Raw genomic sequence first — 16,127 nt, forward strand, 5'->3', positions numbered from 1 at the left:
CGAATGATACTGTAGGGCCATTGCCCGTGCTTCAGCTTGCAACGCGAGCATGACAAAATCATGATGGATCTATTTCATTTCTCAGGCCCATCCTTGTTATGGTGCCATAGAGTAATTTTAGTACATTGCATTATAATCGGCTGTTTGAATGCGTTTCAGTTGCATTCCACGGATGAGAAAAGACTGAATCTAGTTTTGGACACTTTTGTCTGTACCAATATTTTTTTAATTTAACTTTATTCATATATATATAATTTTATTGAGATTAAAATAAATATAGTTTAAAAAATAATTATTACTGAATTAAAAAAATAACAAATTATTTTTACTGATTATTTTTTTATTCATTTGTGCCCTTAAGAAAATTTTTTAAAATATTTTAAATGTTAAATGAAATTAAAATATGCAACAAAATAAAATTTTAATTCACTTTTATATTAATATCCTTAATTATCATTTTTATTTTCATCTTATTGTCATTACTATATTTATATCTAAACACATATTTCATTATTAATTTTAATATCATCATTACATTACTCAATTTTTTTATTTAATAATTAATTTCACTATCATCAATATTTTCAATATCATTCCTTATTCTACCAATACAAGTAAATACTACAGTACCCTTTTAACCTTCTCATAGTACCACGCTTCTTTTGGATTAAATTCACGGTTGTGTGGTAACCAAACCAAAACATCATCTTCTCCCACCTAACTTCTCTTGAAATTTTGGCTTAAGCCAGCTCATTCATGTAAGACATTTTGATTTAATTAGTTTTTATTAATTTTTTTACAAAAAAAAATCACAATATTTCTAAAAAATTATAAGTTAAGATTTAAATTTTAAATTTATTAAATATTATTTATTAAAAAAAATATTACATGAGCTAATTAAACTTAATACATATTAAAGTCTCTTAATGATGTAATTAATTAAAAATGAGTAGAAACATACTTTACATTAATATAATTCTTTTTTTTTAATCCTTGAATCCAAATTTATTTTACATTTAATAATTTTGATATAAAAATCTAAAAATATAATAATTACACTATCATAGGTGAATCCATCCTCATTAAATATATAGATGATAAAATCTTAAACCTTAACGCAATAGATTCCAAACTTACTAATTTACGCAAACTCACACTGTTATTTCCATGACGTTTATTTTTTTGTCCATTTTTTTTCTCCAAATCCTTTTGTAGTCTTGCGATTCGGACATTTGTTATTGTTGCCAGTTGAATTAAGCAAACACCAACTCCTTTTTTTTTATAAGGCTATATTAATACATACCAATGCTTTAAATAGGCAAATGGATTTTGTTAGCATCTTGGCCACATTCATTCAGTCTCCAGAATGTCAGGATTTTTTTTTTTTATTGACGCTACATTTTTTAATGTCCATTAAGTGAAATATCCATATTGGCCTTCTCCTAACGAAGCTCGTTCAATAATGCACGGGTAATTTAGACTTTTCAGAAATAAAGCTTTAATAATAACGACGACTTAACTTCTTTGATCTTTTGGATGATGACTGCTGATCTTCTTATTTACTCCCAAACGAAGATTTTCCAATGACAGACCAACAAATTCCTACGGTTTAATGAAACTAATTTGGTGGTGTCCTCAATTGGTCAAAAAATCTGAAAATCTTGGGACCACTTTGGTTCACACTAACAAGGCTATTCTTGCCACTTCGCATCCCTCATTTCGTCCATAAATAGAGAGCTCCATTTGTCTCCAAATGCCATTACAAGAACATAATCCAAAGCCTCTTTGTACCAACTGGTTCTCATTTGGGTTCTCGTTCCTGTAGCTGAAGAATTCTTCAATGGCTGGAAAGAGCAAGGTATTGATCATTGGAGGGACTGGATACATCGGAAAGTTCATTGTTGAAGCCAGTGCAAAAGAAGGTCATCCCACTTTTGCTTTAGTAAGAGAGAGTACCATCTCTGATCCTGTTAAGGGAAAAGTTATTGAGAACTTCGAGAACTTAGGGGTCCAATTGTTGTATGTAAGTAATATTTGTGTTCCTGTTAACTTGGACGTACATTCATGGCTGTGAAAACTTTTGGTGGTGGTCTTAGTTTTTTATTTTTATTTTTTTTATTTTTTGGTGAAATGCAGGGGGATCTTTACGACCATGAGAGTTTAGTTAAGGCAATAAAGCAAGTTGATGTGGTAATATCAGCCGTAGGTCAAATGCAGATAGCAGATCAAGTTAAGATCATTGCTGCCATTAAAGAAGCTGGGAATGTGAAGGTTAGGGTTTCTCAGTCAATTTACTCAAATTATACATTCAGGCATTTATTTGGTGGTCTTTAGTATATCTGACATCGCTATAAGTGAAATTAGCTTAAACCATTGTGATTCGTGTTAAACTTTGTACATTGAAAATTCAAGTTAGGACAGTTGAAAATTTTTGGACTTTGTGTTAACTGACCGCAAGGAAAGAGAGAATTGCGTATGCATACATCAATGAGACCGCAAGGAACAAAGAAATTTGCAGGCACTGAGCTGATTTTTTTCCCTGGTGGAAGAGACTAATTAATTTGGTTATACTAAAACGTGGTAACTAGTATTTTTTTTTTTTGCTCAAATTCTTCATTCCATTCTAAGGGTTTTTTATTTGATCAGAGATTTTTTCCATCGGAATTTGGAACTGATCCAGACCTGAATACTGCTGTTGAGCCAGCGAAATCAGCATTTGCAATCAAGGCTCAAATCCGTCGTACTATTGAGGCTGAAGGCATCCCTTACACTTATGTGCCCGCTAACTGCTTTGCAGGCTATTTTCTCCCAAATTTGTTACAGCCAGGAGCCACCGCTCCCCCAAGAGACAAGGTCGTTATCGTAGGCAATGGAAATCCTAGAGGTAAATAGTGTTTATTAGCTCATTAATATCAGCTTTTTTTCCATTTCAAGTATTTAACCATAGGAAATCCCTTAACAAGACAGACATTTTTATCATGGATAAGGGTTTATTGGTCTGTAAATGCATTACTTTGCATTGAACTTCATTGCTAGAGATAACTCTTTCATGGAATGATGGGAAATTATAGTTGTAGTGAGCTAGAAAAAGAAAGGGACACGGTAAAACTTTAGTTCTTAATCTTTTTTGTTATGTAAATAAAGGGAGATAATATAAAATCCAAGGACTTATCAGAAAGTTGATGAAGAGTTAGTTGTAGAAATTAAACAACGCATGTTAATCACTGTTTGCATCGTATTCTGTTTGCAGCTGTTTTCAACTCTGAAGGTGACATCGGCACCTACACCATCAAAGCTGTTGATGACCCCAGAACATTGAACAAGAGCCTATTCATCAGGCCTCCTAAAAACACCTACTCATTTAACGAGATTGTTGCCCTGTGGGAGAAATTGATTGGCAAAACACTTGAGAAAACATATGTCCCAGAGGACCAACTTCTCAAACAGATCCGAGGTTGGTGAAATCTCCTGCTCTTATTTTACTCAAACCTACTGCTAATTAAACCTCCCATTGGATTATTCATCAAGTAAGGGGAATGTTGACACATTAGGATATTCTTTCTGAAGTGCTATTCATACCAATCTGTTCTTTTGTTATTTGTTTTTATTATTATTTCTTTTTGAAATGTGATGTATGGTATTCATCAATTCTTGCAGAGTCTCCAATTCCAATGAATATTGTTTTGGCGATCAGTCACTCAATCTTTGTGAATGGAGATAACACCAACTTTGAGATCGAACCATCATTTGGATTCGAGGCTTCTGAGCTATACCCTGAAGTGAAATATACCACTGTGGAAGAATACCTCAGTCGTTTTGTTTGAGAAAGAAATTGAACTAGCTCTTTGTTATTAACCACTGTGGAAGAATACCTCAGTCGTTTTGTTTGAGAAAGAAATTGAACAAGCCCTTTGTTATTAAACAAATGCTAGTAATAATTGAGAGGCCTTCACTGAGGGATTTGTGCAGAGGGCTTGAGGAGTGTGTATGTGTGTATGTTCGTTAGTTTCTTATTGCTGTCATTCAACATAATGTGAACCATGCCGTTCTATCTAAATTATATTATATTAAGAGCAGCACTTTTCTTACTTGTATAATTTTTCATATTAGCATTGAATTTGAACAGAAAAATCCGAGTCCCAGGACTAAAAATGTTCTTGAGTATGCAGAGTGGAGTTATCCTCTTATTTTGAACTTATCAACCAAAACATGAATTACTATAATATGATACTGTACTTTTGTTTGGGGGGTTTGGTTTTTGTCCGTCACTTTTCTGTCCATTATTTATCAATGAATTACCCCTGAACCACCCATGTTATTGGAAAGTAACTGAAGGGAGCCGGATCTTTCGTTTGGCACCTAATCCAAGACTTTAATAGATTGTGTTGAACTTGTGTGTGTGAGTATATTAATTTAGCAATGGAAAATGTGATGTTTTTGTTTAAAGAAATAACATCGTCCCAAAACATGTTTGTGTCAATTGGGCTTTCAAGGATCGCATATTGGAGCCTAATCTCCATTGAAAGAGAAAGGTCTGATTCCTCAAATCCAAACCAACCACTTTGCATAGTTCTCTTGATTTTTCACAATTATTAGAAGTTCTGCTGAACATGCCGACCACTAACCGAAAACAGGAGGGGTTTATACGATTATGGGTTTAACTAGGACAGCATTTGGCAAGCAAATTTTCTCCTCTTTTAACTTTTATCCCTATTCTTAACTCCTATATTGAATGTGTTCGGGACAAGCCTTGATCATCTTATGGAACAAAAGACAAACCTTGCAGCTATCTTAATTCATCCAATACCACATCGTGATTCGATAACAAGATTCCTGACTATTAAAAGCTGATGGCCTGGATGGCCCCTGATTAACAAAATATAACTTGAAAACTTGATTCGAATCATTAGTTAGACCTTATAATCATCTGTCAGCTTCCTCAACTAACATTGTTCTAGCAAACTCGGACAATCGGCATTAGGACAAATTAAGTCAGCTCGGCAGCTTCTATAAATAAAGCTGTTAAACAGCCCTTTTTTTAGTCTTTTTTCTTTCACCTACTCTATCCAGTTTTTCATCATCAATTTATCTACCTCTACCAATCAACTTTCACAAGAAAGCGACTTTCAAAAAAAATGAAATAAATATGTAAATTTTGTGCAGTTGTTTTCTGTATACAAGGCTAAGATATCTGCAAGCTTGCCTTCTCATCCACTTTTACATGTTTCCTTTCAGTAATGACATGGCAGACTTAAACCTGATGAACTTGAGTTCTTGTATCAAAGGATTAATTCCTTCAAGTACGTATCAGGAAAAGGTGGGATTGCAAACCTATACTTTCTTGGAAGGTTTATAATTGAATTTAGCTGACCCTGATCAGCAGTCCCATTGCTTTTTGAAAAACTTTGCTGACACAGCTTTCAAGTTCCTGAATCCAGCTCCAATTCTGGTGCTCAGTTGTGGCTGCTGCCTCCAAATGTGTCGAATTCATGGTTGCATTGCTTACTTGTTTCACTCCATAGCCAATCATTTTCCTATCCTTTATTCCATCACTTTTCTGACCTGCAAAATACAAAGCAAAAGAAATCAGCAAAACATTTGGAAAAAATATTAAAAGAAGAATCCTTTAACCAGAAAACAGTTTTAACTTGAAAACCAGGGAGGAAATAAAAGAAAAGCGTGGAAGAGTTATGATCTCTTACCATTCAATTCCATCTCGGGTTTGGATGACTCTGACCAGAGAACAAGGGTGGGGGTGATAATTGTGAGAGCAGCCCAGAAGAAGAATATCACCACTAAGGTTCTCCCATTCATTTTTCAAAGGAATAATGATTCACTAGTGATCAGTTGTTGGAGAGCTTTAATGTAAGCATTTTGAGAGGGAGAGAGCGAGGGAAAGAGACGGAGACAAAACCTCTAACAAATTAGCTGGCCATGTTTAAGGAACAAATGTTATTATAAAACAATACTAATGTTCAAATATTCTTTTCCTAAACTAATCAAAGTCAAGTACAAACAACAAACTTATGAAGATTATTGCGGTTCAGTTGTTGGAGAGTTGTTATTCAAGACTAGACATCGATCTGGCATGATCGATATCATCCCCCAAGTCAATTTTCTCAAGGCTGCTCCGGCATTCAGTTGACAACACTACCATTAAGAACGTCATAATCGATAACTTCAAATATTGAATTATCAAGCTTAAAAGATTCCGGGGAGCTTTCCTTGATGGCTCGTCAATAACTAACGGCAATATAACATTGACCTCTGCCAACCCTTTACACCATCCACAAAGCCAATACCAGGTCAACAAAAAACTATGCATGCAAAATAGTTAAATAGAAGCTCTGACCTGCTTCCTATGTGCATTGTCTGACGCTTCACAATGAGGAAAAAAATGGAACAATCCAATAGCAGAGTAGTATGGGCCAAAGCCTTTCTAATCTCAGCCTGCATAATTGTCTATAATTCTACCAAGTGAAATTCCATGAGAAACCAAGAACAGAGTAGAAAATAATTTCTATGGTATAATTCTTCAATTTCCTCATTAAAAAATTAATTTAAAGAAATATATTGTTGTATGGAAATAATTGTAAAAAAAAATTTCAGCCAAAAAAATTAAAATTATTTTTTAATTATTTAAAATAATTAATTATATGAATAAAAATGGAACTCCTATCGCTTCCTCTATTACTATTGGGCTATTACTCAAGGGTCAAGGGCTGAAGGCTCAAGTCAAGTCAACGACTCAGACCCAAAGTTGGCCTGAGGGTGAGGGAGGCCCAGAATATTCTACCCTACCACTAAAGTAACAGCATCATTTCTCCATTTCGTGCTTTGTTTCCCAATCACACACGCCTGGGCTGGTTACTCCGTACTCACTGCAAAATCATCGATCAAAACTTTGTCCAGAACGAATCTGAAGATGGGAACCCTAGGAAAAGCAATATACACCGTTGGTTTCTGGATTCGCGAGACCGGCCAGGCCCTCGATCGCGTCGGCTGCCGACTCCAAGGCAACTACTTATTCCAAGAGCAACGTGAGTTTGGTCCACTTCTCCGTTTCGTTTCTTTTCCCTCTTCAACTTCTATTCCTAAGCTAATCTCTGCTAATTCCAAATTGATTAAGGATTTAGTGTCTGGGGATTTTCAGCTGATTTCAAATACCAAATAACTTGTATTTGTTTTCATTTATAGCTTACATTTTCGTTGATTTTGTTGTTAAACTATTAGCTTGGCTCTGTATGAAAACATAAAGCGTAGCTATGGATTATAGACTTAGGGTTTTCTCCCCCCCCCCCCAAAAAAAAAGAACTTCAATAACCTTGTTTAGATAATTGTACTGGTTAATTGGTTGTTTGCTTTGCTAATTTATGTGGAAATTCGGCTGCATTTTACTGTCTTATTTGTTATCATTACAGTTTGTGTTCAAAGATAGGATTTTGCTTATGTTGCTTTAGCTTTCTTTCCGTTATCCGACTATCCATTTACGGTATTCTTCTTTTCTTAGTTTCTAGGCATAGGACTCTGATGAACATATTTGATAAAGCTCCTGTGATCGACAAGGATGCATTTGTAGCCCCTAGTGCTTCTGTCATCGGCAATGTTCAGGTGGGAAGAGGATCATCTATTTGGTATGGATGTGTTTTAAGGGGTAAGATCCTTGCTTATACACACAATTTGGTGTTTTTGTTTTATTACAATATAGTATAAGTCTTTACTAAAATTATCCAAGAAAGGATGGTATCCAACTTCATGTCTATAAATTAGAGTATAAAAGGTCTAGGGTTACACTAATTAACTTTTAGTTGGTGACGTAAGAAACAAATAGGTGTCATTAATGGTAATACCGCACTGGCTTTTATTCAGTGTGTTTTATTTCGAAAACTATGTGAATAAAGCTAGCAGACTTAAGTTGATTTTTTTTTTACATATTCTGAATGTTTTAACTTTGGCAAATGTCTGTGTTGATCACATTGGCCTAGAGGAATGTGGCTTGTCTTAATGAGGGATATAACTTGGTTTAACTTTAACAATTGGTTTAGAGGAATGTAGCTTGAAATTTTAATTATTAGTTTCAACTTTTAATTGTTGGTACTTGGTATTATATTTATTTTATTTTCTCTTGATGATGTAAGATATTGTCTTCGAGATATGCATTACTAATTCCTTAACTTTTTTCTTTTTGGCCAAACTAATTCCTTAACTTTGTAGCTTGCCTAAACAATGTATTGATTCACACAAGCAGGATGCTTGTAAATTGTACCTTATACCTTATCCTCCACCCGGTTCATGTCCTACCCAACTCCACTTGCTTCTTAAAGCTTAAGTACAACCAAAATGCATAAGATGGCAAACTTATTCTCCTGCAGAGCAAACCTGTTGCTACTAGTATTTATCATTCTTCTCCTTAACTATAAAATGAAGCTGTTTATTTATATTATGAAGATAGAGTATTTGGATTCTACTTAAAGGGTATTTCAGATGATTATTTTCTTGCTCCGATCGAAATGCCCTGCTATGCGTATGTTTAAAGTTCAAAACTGATTCACATGCCTAGGCCTCATGCCACATAGCAAAGCCCTTTTGCTACAATGTAGGGTTAGAGTTTCTCTCCTGAATAAATCATAGAAAAACCCCCTTTTTCGTAATACTTTTTTTAATGCATGGTAATAGATTTTGACTTTTCAGTATCATATCTCAGGAAGAGGAAGGTTTCTGAGATTACATCCTACCCCCACTATCATTTAACCACCCAGTGCACAGGAAGCTATAATTTTCCTGTCCATCTGGATTTGTTCAAAAAGATTAAATTGTGGTTGTTTACGTTAGAGCTATTTCATTGACATTATGTTTTACTAGATTTTGCTGATAATCATCCCAAGTCTTTCTTTGAACAGGGGATGTCAACAGCATTAGTGTTGGATCTGGAACTAATATACAAGACAACTCCCTTGTGCATGTGGCAAAGTCTAATCTAAGTGGGAAAGTGCTACCAACTATCATTGGGGATAATGTTACTGTTGGTGAGTAAAGTAGCATTGGCCATAAATTTCGTCTGAATTAACCTTATAAAAGTTCCTTCCATTCATGGGCTATGGTTGAAACTTTGAAATGAGCAGGTCATGGTGCTGTTTTACATGGCTGTACTGTTGAGGATGAAGCATTTGTCGGCATGGGAGCAACCCTTCTTGATGGTGTAGTTGTGGAGAAACATGCTATGGTTGCTGCAGGAGCCCTTGTGAGACAAAATACGAGGATCCCTGCCGGGGAGGTAGTGTGAACTCTATTTCTTGGACTTTGTCCTAATGGCCATATTCTTGAAAATCTTTGATGAACTGATCTGTTTATCAAGGCAATTTCATATCTTATGCTAGCGTGTATGAATATAAAAAAAAAAAAAAAAATCGAAACATGCATTAAAAGTTAGGAAACATGGAAAGAAATAGAGAATATATACTTAAGGTAAGATGACATAAAGATAAAATAGGTGTTTTGATACTTGTTGGTATCAAATATAATACAGAGACAGTTTTTACTGCTTGTATTAATATTTTGAGTGACAGGGTGCAGAAAAAAATGTACTTGGAAGTTTTAATTTAGATGATGCGGGTGTTCAATCTTCATTGGTTTTTAACAGGTGTGGGGAGGCAATCCAGCAAAGTTCCTGAGGAAGCTAACTGATGAAGAGATAGTGTTTATTTCTCAGTCAGCCACCAATTATACCAACCTTGCTCAGGTTCATGCAGCTGAGAATGCAAAGCCCTTCGATGAAATTGAATTTGAGAAAGTTCTCCGCAAGAAGTTTGCTCGTAGGGATGAAGAGTATGACTCAATGCTGGGCATCGTACGGGAAACTCCCCCTGAACTAATTCTTCCAGACAATATCCTACCAGATAAAGAACAGAAGTCTTCTCAAAAATGATCTTTTTCACAAGTTAATATTTGTTTGCTTCAAGCCTTTAGATTTGGCATCGAGGAATATTTGTTGTTATGTGCAACTACATGGCAGAGGGATGATTTTCTTTCCCAATAAGACCGGACATGTTTTATATAGAGCCATGGCTCCTTTTTAGCTATAAGCTCTACTCTTTGTATGGTTACTCAGAGACTCATTTCATGACCGGAGGAATGTATTTTGATATCTAATGTTCCTTGTACCTAAGATTCTTGTTTTCTTCGTGGCTGTGAGCTAGGAACCAGGATTTGGACCAACGTTCCTATAACATGCCTTCTCACTGTGGATCAGTGTAAAGCAACTGGCTTTATTGTGCTTTTCTGAGCCTCAGACGCAGGAAGGCTTTTGGATAACAAGTGGTCCAAGGCCCAGGGCTTCTTTTTCAATTGTGGAATGTTAATAGTAATAAACAAAATTGTCAATACTAGGTAATCTTTGAAGGGATCATGCCCTTATTATTGATAAAAAATGTTCCAACGAATTTGCTGCTTCAACCGATTCCTTGAGTACAACCATTTTCAATTTAACTTGGGGCATGAGGGCAATGACACTACTAAGTGGGAAATGAAAAGCCTAGGACATAAGCGCAAATACCTAACCCATGTGCGAAAATGCTTCACCCCAAGCCCACCCACGTTGAGAAATGCCAATCTATTTAGTGTTTTTTATTGTTATAGTTATAAAATAATGCTAATGATCTGATCTTTTTCACAATATATAATTAAAGCCTTCATATGGAAATTTAAAAAAGCCAAAGATACAATTCCCACTTTCCCCGTAATTTCAGCTGGCTTTTGATTGGCGATGACAAAAAAGGGTCATCCAAATCTGATATAAATCATCCAAATCTGTCGTTGTCATAAAAGCGGCAGATTTGGACGGGTGCAACTTAAATTTGAAGGCATTGTCGACTGCTTGGTTGAGTCAATAAAATTTAATTACTTTATTTATAAGATTTAAATTTGAATTTTACTTTTAATAATAATTTTTATGAATAATTTATAAATTTAATGTAAGTCATTTTTTAAGTTATTTAGGACTTTTTCTTTGTTTAAGTTGTACATATGTTTTCTTAGCATGCATTAAAATGCTGTTAGTGCAGTGAGTGACGCTTAACCACTGGTCAATTAGTGGTGGATATACGTTTATAATAGTCTAGTGCACTAGGGAGGTGCATAGGGAAGCCAATGATTAACCTAAGCAGCTCCCCTGATCGAAAGCAGACAAAGCGATTTCAGCATAAAGCAATCAAAAGAAAGCAGCATGATCATATGGCTCATGCTCTGAAAATATTTTAAGTGAGAATCTTGAGGAAAGCTATGTCCAAATGGCTATTATCTTTCGGCTGCTTCGTGGATATTTGAAGCCTGCAATGCAAGGATAGGCCATTCTTTTCTTGTCTTTCAGTCTTTCGCCCTCCAACTTTTGTTTCTGTCCATCCATTTATACATTTTTTTTTTCTTTTTTGTGAATTTAGTAATTTAGTATATATTTAAGGTGTGGCAATTGGCAAGGGCCAAGCCGAAATGCCGCACCGCCCACACACAAGCTGCAAGGTTCACATCTCTTTTTGTCTCGTCTCCACCTCCATATTGAGCCAAAATTGGCAAACTATATCCAATATATTTGTTTTGATTAGACCATGTTATCAGTTATCTCATAAGACTGCTTATATCTGAAACTCTATTTTTTTTTTTTTTACAGAAAAAATTAAAGACTAAAGAAAATTAAGATATAATATTTTATAAGTGTTTGAGGATCAAAATTCGATTTTATTATAACTCAATTCCTAAGAAGTTGACGTATTCAAGATTGGTTGCTGTTCTTTTATATATATATATATATATAAAAGAAAACTTGTGATTGTGATTATTTTACATCAAGAATCCATAGTTGTTTTCAGAAATATCTATCGTATGTATGATCAGTTTCCATGAAATGCTACAAGCAATGAAATCTTGCCAAGAAAATGCAACCGTAATTGATGTTATAAAGTTTATTTGACAAATTGACTCCAAAGTCACTTTTTATGATTGAGGGCAAAGATCCATGTCATGTTCTGATCACCATTGTTTTTTGAGAATGGATTGAGACGTTTTTCTTCAGATAAAGCTGCAAATACTAACCAATTTGGACTCACTTCGGACCAACAGAAAGCTCAAAAAAAAAAAAAATTACCACAAACAATCAAATTTATTGGACCGACATCTTACAACTTAAAAAGTCAAGTTCCAAGTAAATGTTTACTAGAACAAGAAACAACATCGAAACTTCCCCATGGCTTGAACAAAATGGATAATTCAATAATATCATTACGAACTATGAACCGACAAACCCCAAAAAACAAAACAAGATAAATCATAGTAATCCGAAGGTTTTGCTTAGTATTGCAGGCAAAACCTTCTTAGTACCTTCATAGGGCCGTCCTAATCACAACTTAGAATTGACGAGATTTTGATAAGAGGTAGCAAAAAAAAAAACACAAATTTTTATAAAAAAGTAAAAAATATTCTTGGAATATATTCGAAATTAATTCTCTCTTTGAATTATTTTAAAAATGTATTTTTTTTATCTCAATACCAAATATTCGAAATTTTATTTTCATAATATTTTCGACAAATGACCCCAAATTAATAAGAAAAATTCTATTCTTTTATTGACTGGACTAATCTTATGAATTCAAATTTACACTTGTTTTTGGGCCAAAAGGTCCAATTTTTTTATATGCATATAAATATAAACAATAAGGAAAATAAATATGACTAGGAAAAGAAAAAAAAAAAGGTTAAAATAGGCGAATAAGGGCAGACGCGGCAGTGGAAGAGCGCCTCTCGTGGTCCTTCCCCACCTGCTGCAGGAGTACGCAGGTTCGGTTCTCTGCTTATATAATACTTTATGTTCTTTGAGAAAATCTTAGAACACTTCAACGACCTGAGAGATTAGAAATATCATTTTCCAGGAGCCACCCAGCACCAAAACTATGGGAGCAGAAACCTTGGTGAAGAACGGAGAGATACGGGTTCAGCTTGAGGCTAAGGCTCCTGTTATACTGGGACTCCAACCAGCCGCCCTCATTGATCATGTGGCTTGTGTGGATAATGACTTGCTCGATCAAATTCCCGGTGAACGTGGTGGCTCTATTCCGGTACTTTCTTTTTTTAACTAATTTCCTATCTCAACTTTTGTACTGGTTTTATGCTAATTTCTTAACTTTATCTGGTATAATTTCTGAATTTTTCTTATCAAATTATGTGCATTAGCTTTGTTTCAGTTTTTTTTCTGCTATGTTTCTGTGTACCATAAAAAGGGCTTAAAGAATTTTATTTGTTTGAGAGAAAGTGGTTAGATTTTTTTATTGGTTGATGAATGTGAGGCTTTGTCATGTAATTTTTATGGCGGTTTTTGGCTTGCAGACAAGACTTTTTTTTTTTTTGCTTTGAACTGCTCACATTCTTTAATTCTTTACTTGGTTTTTTTTTTTGTCCAAACAAAAATAATAGCTTTCAACCTTAAACTGAAAAAGTTAAAACTGTTTTCTTGTTTGATGAGCATGACAATAATCATACATATATTCTGTGGTTAGTTGAAGTCAATGGGTTTTATGTATTATGTAGGTGGCAATCGAGGATCTTGGCCATATATTAAGTGAGTTGAAAAAGCACATCCGTATTTCAGCTGATAGTCCATCTCCTGTGAAGACTATGGCTGGAGGAAGTGTTGCAAATACTATTCGAGGACTTAGCTCAGGCTTTGGGGTTAACTGTGGAATGATTGGGGCCTATGGGGATGATGAGCAGGGTCGATTGTTTGTAAGTAACATGAACTTTAGTGGAGTTAATATTTCTAGACTGAGAAAGAAGAAGGGACCTACAGCTCAGGTGATCTTCTTGATTCAATTTCTATGATATTTAATTGTGCATTCTATGGTAAGTATTGAAATTTTCTTAGTGAATGATATGATGCAGTGTGTTTGCCTAGTTGATGCATTTGGCATTAGAACAATGCGACCTTGCCTATCAACTGCTGTAAAAGTTCAGGTGAATGTTACAATCGGCTTTTTTTATTTAGTTTAAACCTCTTTCTTTCTTGATTTTAAAGATTTATGTTTGCTCCTTTGTGAATACAAACTTACAATTAATTTTATTTCCTTTTTTTTAGAGTGATGAATTGACCAACGACGACTTTTGTGGTTCTAAGGTGAGTCCTATTTTATGGAATTAAAAAAAAAGGATTAGATGTTTGTAGATTTTCTAAAAATTCTTTTCCTGTCTATTATAACAGAGGACCCTTGTTCTCTTGGGTCCTTTTTATCTGATTATCATATTCTTTTCATTATTACAAAAATTGCTGGATTGATTTTGCACTTGTTGACTACATTACATCATTCAGCTCTTTGCAGCTGGTTTGATTTCAGAGTATTCAACTTAATGATGTATCTTTCATTGCAGTGGTTGGTGATGAGATACGGGATATTAAATTTGGAAGTTATTCAAGCAGCTATAAGCATTGCCAAACAAGAAGGTCTTTCCGTCTCCTTGGATTTGGCCAGTTTTGAGGTAATTGTAATAACTTTATGTCTTGCTGAAGGCTGAATGCAATGTTATTTGCAGAGTGAAATAGCTAGCTGGAATAGTTGAATTAATATGTAATTCAAGCAGTTTATTTTCTTTGAAATTTTGAAAGTGATCATAATAGTTAAATCTTTAGACCTGTGGTTGATATTCTAGTAAAGTGCAGGTATTTCATTACTCGTTGGCATCTAACTGCTCCTCAACTCTCCATTATTGTGCTTTTCAATATCAAAATTTTCAGGTCTGAATTTTTTATCTTATAAAGTCTGTGACTTTGGTCAGATGGTTCGAAATTTTAGAGAACCTCTTCTACGGTTGCTGGAGTCAGGGTTTATTGACCTCTGCTTTGCCAATGAGGATGAAGCGAAAGAATTGCTAAGGTGGCTGTCATTTTTCTTTTAATGGATGGAGTCCCTCTTCCTGATTTTTCAGGATTTCAGAAATTGCTGCAGTAACTGCAGTTGTTCGCTGCTGATATATTTTTTTTCTGTTTTACCTCTTTAGGGGTGAGCAGAATGCGGATCCTGAAGCTGCACTGGAATATCTGTCCAAATATTGCCAATGGGCTGTGGTTACGTTAGGTCCCAATGGATGCATCGCGAAACATGGACAAGAGGTAGGTCACTTGCAAGTTGCAACGTTGTAACTAATTGTCGTTTCTCATACTTTTCAGTCTTTTATAGTTTAGAGGTGTGGTTCACTAGGCACAAATTCTTACTGTTTGAGATGATTTCAACCTATCAATGCAGCCATTTAGGGATGCCCATCTACTCTAAAGTGGTTAGTTACCAATCTCAACTTGGAGAGTATGGGCAAATTGTGCCCTTTTTCCATAAATGTCGTGATTTGAGATGCATGAACCGTCCTTGTCTTTATGGATGTCATTATCACACCTCCTTTTTGTCATTAGTTGAAGACAGACCAACTAAAATTTCCTTCTATGACAGATTGTCCGAGTTCCAGCTATAGGGGAGGCAAAAGCAGTTGATGCCACAGGAGCTGGGGACCTGTTTGCTGGTGGTTTCTTATATGGATTGGTCAAGGGCTTATCTCTTGAGGAATGTTGCAAAATGGGTTCATGTAGTGGTGGATCAGTGATTCGTTCACTTGGGGGTGAGGTAACACCGGAGAATTGGCAATGGATGTTCAAGCAGATGCAGATCAAGGGCCTCCCACTTCCCGATATTCGGAACTGATGTCTTCATAACAAAATAAGCATGTTATTCACTTTCATTGCTATGATTTATTTTTCTGAAGAAAAGGGCAGCTTTAGTTGCGTTTTGGGGCTTGATTGACTTGTGCGCACGACTCCTCGTTTTCAACAGAAACATTAAGATGTGCAATGTTGAGTTGTCACTGAATTATTCTGTGGGAACTTCTTTGCAAGAACTTCAGTCCTATTGAGTGTTACCCGAGGCAAAAGCCTTATCTTACCTCTTTCTTTTTCTTCCACGAAATGTTAAATGGCATCATAAAATTGTCATTTTATGCATCAATCATCAAAAAAGACTACCAAACTGGTTCTGAAATTTCCTAAACATGCAATTCAAAGGCAGAAATTAAGGTCCAAATTTAAAATTTGCCGTATTGGAAAATGA

At 35.1% G+C, this 16,127-nt stretch overlaps 4 protein-coding genes across 6 annotated transcripts; 3 read left to right on the forward strand and 1 right to left on the reverse strand.

Annotated features, from left to right (window-relative positions):
- The first annotated feature begins 1,611 nt into the window (after window positions 1-1,611).
- Window positions 1,612-4,088, forward strand: LOC111312730 (eugenol synthase 1-like). Its single transcript, XM_022913269.2, has 5 exons — window positions 1,612-2,023; window positions 2,137-2,271; window positions 2,647-2,884; window positions 3,251-3,454; window positions 3,658-4,088. The coding sequence occupies exons 1-5, from the start codon at window positions 1,841-1,843 to the stop codon at window positions 3,822-3,824; spliced, it is 927 nt and encodes a 308-aa protein (XP_022769004.2). The 5' UTR covers window positions 1,612-1,840; the 3' UTR covers window positions 3,825-4,088.
- Window positions 4,089-4,986: 898 nt separating this feature from the next.
- Window positions 4,987-6,049, reverse strand: LOC149520612 (uncharacterized). Its single transcript, XM_089767763.1, has 2 exons — window positions 5,703-6,049; window positions 4,987-5,562 (listed from the first exon to the last, which is right to left on the reverse strand). The coding sequence occupies exons 1-2, from the start codon at window positions 5,812-5,814 to the stop codon at window positions 5,363-5,365; spliced, it is 312 nt and encodes a 103-aa protein (XP_089623889.1). The 5' UTR covers window positions 5,815-6,049; the 3' UTR covers window positions 4,987-5,362.
- Window positions 6,050-6,818: 769 nt separating this feature from the next.
- LOC111312731 (gamma carbonic anhydrase 1, mitochondrial) lies at window positions 6,819-10,165 on the forward strand. The gene is made up of 5 exons (XM_022913270.2): window positions 6,819-7,040; window positions 7,511-7,654; window positions 8,901-9,026; window positions 9,123-9,274; window positions 9,641-10,165. Exons 1-5 carry the CDS (start codon window positions 6,926-6,928, stop codon window positions 9,923-9,925), a joined length of 822 nt encoding a protein of 273 aa, XP_022769005.2. The 5' UTR covers window positions 6,819-6,925; the 3' UTR covers window positions 9,926-10,165.
- A 2,551-nt stretch (window positions 10,166-12,716) lies between these two features.
- On the forward strand, window positions 12,717-15,962 carry LOC111312732 (uncharacterized). 3 transcript variants are annotated; one of them, XM_022913271.2, is made up of 9 exons: window positions 12,717-12,825; window positions 12,902-13,103; window positions 13,573-13,836; window positions 13,924-13,995; window positions 14,117-14,155; window positions 14,407-14,514; window positions 14,812-14,909; window positions 15,034-15,145; window positions 15,477-15,962. In XM_022913271.2, the coding sequence occupies exons 2-9, from the start codon at window positions 12,939-12,941 to the stop codon at window positions 15,723-15,725; spliced, it is 1,107 nt and encodes a 368-aa protein (XP_022769006.2). In that variant the 5' UTR covers window positions 12,717-12,825; window positions 12,902-12,938; the 3' UTR covers window positions 15,726-15,962. The 3 variants fall into 3 exon arrangements, with proteins under 3 accessions (XP_022769006.2, XP_022769007.2, XP_089624645.1); XM_022913272.2 differs by having other exon boundaries at window positions 12,918-13,103; XM_089768519.1 differs by lacking the exon at window positions 12,717-12,825 and having other exon boundaries at window positions 12,849-13,103.
- The last annotated feature ends 165 nt before the right edge of the window (window positions 15,963-16,127 follow it).

This window comes from Durio zibethinus, chromosome 1 (assembly GCF_047325235.1).
Source record: "Durio zibethinus cultivar Kanyao isolate XHJ-2024 chromosome 1, ASM4732523v1, whole genome shotgun sequence".
Classification (NCBI taxonomy): domain Eukaryota; kingdom Viridiplantae; phylum Streptophyta; class Magnoliopsida; order Malvales; family Malvaceae; genus Durio; species Durio zibethinus.

Bases quoted from the DNA above. Each gene is read 5' to 3' on its own strand.
- LOC111312730 (XM_022913269.2), top strand. From the start codon at position 1,841: ATGGCTGGAAAGAGCAAGGTATTGATCATTGGAGGGACTGGATACATC. The intron at 2,024-2,136 runs GTAAGTAATATT...GGTGAAATGCAG, and splicing joins TAGGGGTCCAATTGTTGTAT to GGGGATCTTTACGACCATGA. The intron at 3,455-3,657 runs GTTGGTGAAATC...CAATTCTTGCAG, and splicing joins ACTTCTCAAACAGATCCGAG to AGTCTCCAATTCCAATGAAT.
- LOC149520612 (XM_089767763.1), bottom strand. From the start codon at position 5,814: ATGAATGGGAGAACCTTAGTGGTGATATTCTTCTTCTGGGCTGCTCTC. The intron at 5,563-5,702 runs GTAAGAGATCAT...TGTATTTTGCAG, and splicing joins ACCCGAGATGGAATTGAATG to GTCAGAAAAGTGATGGAATA.
- LOC111312731 (XM_022913270.2), top strand. From the start codon at position 6,926: ATGGGAACCCTAGGAAAAGCAATATACACCGTTGGTTTCTGGATTCGC. The intron at 7,041-7,510 runs GTGAGTTTGGTC...TTCTTTTCTTAG, and splicing joins CTACTTATTCCAAGAGCAAC to TTTCTAGGCATAGGACTCTG. The intron at 9,027-9,122 runs GTGAGTAAAGTA...TGAAATGAGCAG, and splicing joins TGGGGATAATGTTACTGTTG to GTCATGGTGCTGTTTTACAT.
- LOC111312732 (XM_022913271.2), top strand. From the start codon at position 12,939: ATGGGAGCAGAAACCTTGGTGAAGAACGGAGAGATACGGGTTCAGCTT. The intron at 13,996-14,116 runs GTGAATGTTACA...CCTTTTTTTTAG, and splicing joins CAACTGCTGTAAAAGTTCAG to AGTGATGAATTGACCAACGA. The intron at 14,515-14,811 runs GTAATTGTAATA...GACTTTGGTCAG, and splicing joins TGGATTTGGCCAGTTTTGAG to ATGGTTCGAAATTTTAGAGA.